The following is a 4,743-nucleotide window of genomic DNA, read 5'->3' as shown; positions in this document are numbered from 1 at the left end:
GGAATATTTTCAACATGATAATTGCAATTTTTGAAATAATTATAAATGAATAAAATTAGTTTCAAAGTTTCTAGGTTTGTTTCTAGTTATTATTCTCATGTTTAACAGAGTTATTAGCAAAGTTTGTTACATAAACAAGTAATATCTGGGGTCACAAGTGTCTGCAGCTGTTAGTTTGTGGGTCGGAAGCAAAAAAGTTTGAAAACCACTGATCTTGTGGAGAACAGCTTTCACCCTCAGCTGTTAACAATAATGTTTATCAATAATATTTAAAGAACTCAATTAGTGCTTATAAATTTAGCAAGTGCTAATCCACTAATAAATTAAGAAATTAGCAAAAGCCCTAAAGCACTAATCAGGAAATTAKTTCTCCTAATAGTRCTTTAGTGCTTTAGGGGAACTKTGCCCACCACTGCTCTTTACTTTATAAAAACTTCCATTAGTTATTAAACATTACAGGATAAATATTCGTCGTTACGCTGATGATACTCTGAATTATATTGTGAAATAYTTTGTGAATCTTGTGTTTTAATCTGAACAGTTGATTTAAAAACACATTAACCTGTTTTGAGAACGAGTCGTCCACGTCTCCGGTGTCATCTGAACCCTGCTGACCCGTTGGTCCCGGACCCTGTGGCTGCCGCTCATCAAACGAGTACTGAGCCCAAACACAGGACCGGGTTAGAAGACACAAAAGTCTCAGCTGGTTGTCCTGAGCTGTGTCGACGAGGATGTTACCTGCAGCCTCATGTTGGACAGGATGATGCGGCGGGTCATTCTGCTCTCAGAGGCTGAGCTGCGGAGCCTCTCGAACTTCTTGTTCATGCGGTACCGTCTGAAGGCCGTCTGGATGGTCTTCGCTGCCCGCCGGGACACAAACTGTCCCCCGTACTTCCTCTCCAACATCTCCACCTGCAGCATTAAAGCAGAAGCTGAGTAACGCTGGAGGTTTGAGGAGTTTGAGGCTGAGACAGCTCAGAGGACCTTCTTGTCCTGGAGGTCTGTAGAGAGCTCATAGCTGTCAGAAAGAGCCTTGCAGCGTTTGCTCTCCTCCTCCTCTTGCTTGCGGAGCGCCAGGCTGGCCGGCTGATGTCTGCTGCGCTGAGCCCAGGCGAGGCTCGCCGGGCTKGGGGGGGAGATGGGGGAGCTGCCCTGGAGACGGAGAAAAGGCACGCAAAAACTGTCCATAATGCTTTATTTTGTTTTCATTTTCAAGATCTTGGTTTTGTTTTTACAGAGTAAATTCTAACTYGAGTCGGGTCGGTACCTGTGTCTGTGGGTAAGAGGCTCCCAGGGGCCCGCCGGTGGAAACAGGACCGTAGGGGTCAACGGGGCTGGTGAGGGGGCTGTTGCTRTAGCGATGGAAGGGAGGCGGATGGCCAAAGGATGATTCAGAGAAAGTGAGAGCCTCCGGACACTGAGAGTCCCCCTCCACACTGAGACACAAAGTTCAGGTTCAGGAAACAACACAACAAAAACCAGTGGGGCTGCAACTAACGATTATTTTAATAATCGATTTAACGATTCGTTGTTGCAGCCCTAAAAACCAGAGTGTTAAAATTTCAGAGTCAATTTAACTCCCCCTAGAGTTATTTTAACACTTTCTGAGTAAACTGACATCCAGTGTTGGTGTTAATTCAGWGTTGATTTCCTCAGTGTTGTCTCAACACTGGACAGTGTTAAATAAGCTCCGCCCACTGTTAAGTCTTATATAACACTTAACAATGTTGTAATATGACACCATGCAGTGTTGAAAGAAGTATTGCTAAAAAGCCCCGCCCTCTTCCACCTCACATCAGATGGACCAGTGTTTTCACAGCAAGGAATGCTGGGTAATCTTGTAGAAATGATGTTTTTGTGTGTTTATAACTATTAAAGAAGTTCATGAGTGTAAAAAATAGTTGTACTGGTTGTTGCATTAATGTTAATGCAACACTACAAAGAGTTGATTTTAACACTGAAGTGTTAAACTTACACTTTCAAATTTGCTGTAATGACACCTCATTGTGTCTGTTTTACACCCCTCTACACAGMAAAAGTAAATAATCAAAACAAGAGTGTCAAATTAACACTCATAGGAGGTATACRAACCTGCAGTGTTAACATCAGTAACTCAATGCAGTGTTGAAAAGCACGAGAATCAGAGTTGATTTGTCACCACAGTGGACCTTATTAACTCTGCTTAGAATCATAATTACTCTCATCAGTTATTTGACTTGAAGTGTTAAGTTTTATTAACTGTACAATGTTACGTTTTATTAACACTGTGCAGTGTTAGTCAGTGTTAATTTTAACTCTATTTTGAGTAAAACTGTACTCTGAAAATGTAACAGCAATTCAGATAAGGACCAAATAGACTCAAACACAGTGTTAAATTTAACTTTAAGTGTTGATTCAACACTGCAAAATTTACTGTGAAACACTGAGCTGAGTCATGATTGTGGTGTTGAAACAATAAATAAACAATCCTGGGAAACATGGCGTGAAAAAGGAGAGGACAAAAAGAGACAACAGGAAGAGGACAAGTCAGGGGACGAAGGAGGACAAATAATTCACATCAAACCTAAATGTTCAATCTGAATAAACAACAAAAAAATAAACTAAAGATCTCATCGAGCTCGTATCAATCAGATACCAACACTCTTGGTATCGATACGCCCACCACTACCATCTTCATCATCATCATCATCATCATCATCATCATCATCATCATCATCATCAGCTGCCCTCTCTTCTTTCTCCTCGTCTTTCTCTCCAGCTGCCGTCTGTCGGCTGTTAACCAGCTGAAGCTGAGCCAGCTGCAGGGTGGAGCTTGATTTATGACCCGGCCACGCACCGGACCACCCGCTGCAGCCTCCTCTGGCAGAAGGTCCAAGGTCACGCAGTAAACTCCTGGTGACCTTGGCTTTTAAAAAGCAGCCCAGCTGCTGCAGAACCTCAGAYGTTCAGAACAAATCCAGACTAAATAAAACCAGAACAACTGGACCGTTAGTCTGCAGCTCATCGTTTCTCCTCCCGTCACTTCAGGCCTGGAGACTCTGGAGGTCCGAGCTTTAAAGTGCCTGTGACATGCTTATCCTTCAAATACAGAAAGCTCAAAGAAAACATATTTATATTTAAGAAAATCAGCACGATACACACAATTTTACCCATTTTATCTCAGAACTGGTATATTTCCTCTTGAATTTGGCTCAGCAAAGTGAAACAGGAAGTGACATTAAAGGGAAAAAAAGAAATTCTGGTCTTTGTTTRTTGAAACAATCTTATTTAAACTCTTCTTCAACTGATTGTGACTCAAAATAAACTAAAGAAACATCAGATTCTTCTCTAATTATTGTAGCATCGCTCTGTTTACATGCAGACACTCCTCTTTGACATCACTTCCTGTTTCTTCACATGTAAACATCTCAACAACCGTTCATCTCAATGGCGTGAAATTTGTTTTGAAACATGTTTTCAACGTTCTCTTTCCAAAAGCTCATTCACATTTATTACAAAAATTTAACGTCACAGGTACTTTAATCTGCAGATGTTCTTCAGCTGCAGGAAGGATCTGGATCAGTCTGCAGGTCTGAACCGCCTGGTGTCAGAGCTGAGGACCACTCTACTGAAGGTTCTCCACGTTTCCAAGAGTTKATTTAAAATGAACCAAAAAGACCACCTTCACGCTGCAGGGAAACATGTCAACAATGACAAAGGGTTCGGATCAAGAGTCCAGAACCCAAAACACTGAGTTTATCCTGAAAGTAGGAGCAGCAGGACGTTGGTCTGAAAAACATCTGAACTCTGTGAATCTGAGAGGATCAGGAGGACAAACAGAACCTGGTGCAGGTTCTGAACAAAGCTGGTGCCAGCGTCTCAGGCTGACAGGAAGTGAGTGCAGCTGTGGCCCAGCAGCCCGAGACCGGTACCGGTCTGACACCAGGAAGTGAAGAGGAGGAGGAGGAGGAGGAAGGGCAGGACTAAGACCAGATGAGTCATCGTTCTCAGACCTGACAGACAACCTGAATAAAACCACAGGACCACATCAGAAACATTGGTTCTGATTAAATGCTCTGCTCCCAGCAGCCGGACCGAGACCGGATCAAACCAGACCCTCAGAACTCAGGTTCAGGTTTTAGTTCTGTCTCCGTGACTCAGAATTAAAGAAAAAACAATGAAACAGAGAGAAAAAATAAGCCAAAGTAAAAAAAGAAAAACCTTCAGGAAGTCTGGAGAACTGTTGATCAGAACCACCAGAACYGATGACATCACTGATCCCTAAAAACCTCCTCAAATGTGACATCACAGCTTCTCATTTATAATACATTAATCTTAAAAATTACAAAAAAACAGGAGATATATAGAGGACAGAGGACACAGAGGACAGAGGACACAGAGGACAGAGGACACGGAGGACAGGGTGAGACGCTTCAGGACCAACTGAAGTTCTGACCTCTGCAGGTCTGAACATATTAATAACAAACAGTTCAGTTTCTGATGATTGTTACAGATTACATCATCGGACCCAGAACTGTAAAGTAACTAAGTACAAATACTTTGTTACTTAAGTAGAATATTTGGGTATCTGTACTTTACTTGAGTAATTATTTTTCTGCCTACTTTTTACTTCTACTTTTCACATTTTCACACAATTATCTGTACTTTCTACTCACTACATTTTACAAAAGTCAAGAAGTATAAAGTTTTACTTTTATTTCATTTCTGCTTGTTTTCATTGCAGCTTGTTGTTGTAAAAAATAA

At 41.7% G+C, this 4,743-nt stretch overlaps 1 protein-coding gene across 1 annotated transcript in view; it reads right to left on the bottom strand.

Moving 5' to 3' along the window:
- The window catches only part of LOC106533139 (IQ motif and SEC7 domain-containing protein 2), a gene marked incomplete in the record, with an annotated part of 41,789 nt that overhangs the window by 21,295 nt on the left and 15,751 nt on the right, over positions 1 to 4,743 (bottom strand). The window contains 4 exon segments of the mRNA XM_014029380.1: positions 563 to 658; positions 739 to 912; positions 985 to 1,152; positions 1,268 to 1,436. Coding sequence (XP_013884834.1) covers positions 563 to 658; positions 739 to 912; positions 985 to 1,152; positions 1,268 to 1,436 — 607 coding nt within the window.

Source organism: Austrofundulus limnaeus, unplaced genomic scaffold, assembly GCF_001266775.1.
Source record: "Austrofundulus limnaeus strain Quisiro unplaced genomic scaffold, Austrofundulus_limnaeus-1.0 Scaffold892, whole genome shotgun sequence".
NCBI lineage: Eukaryota > Metazoa > Chordata > Actinopteri > Cyprinodontiformes > Rivulidae > Austrofundulus > Austrofundulus limnaeus.
This window is presented reverse-complemented; position numbering and strand designations above follow the sequence as displayed.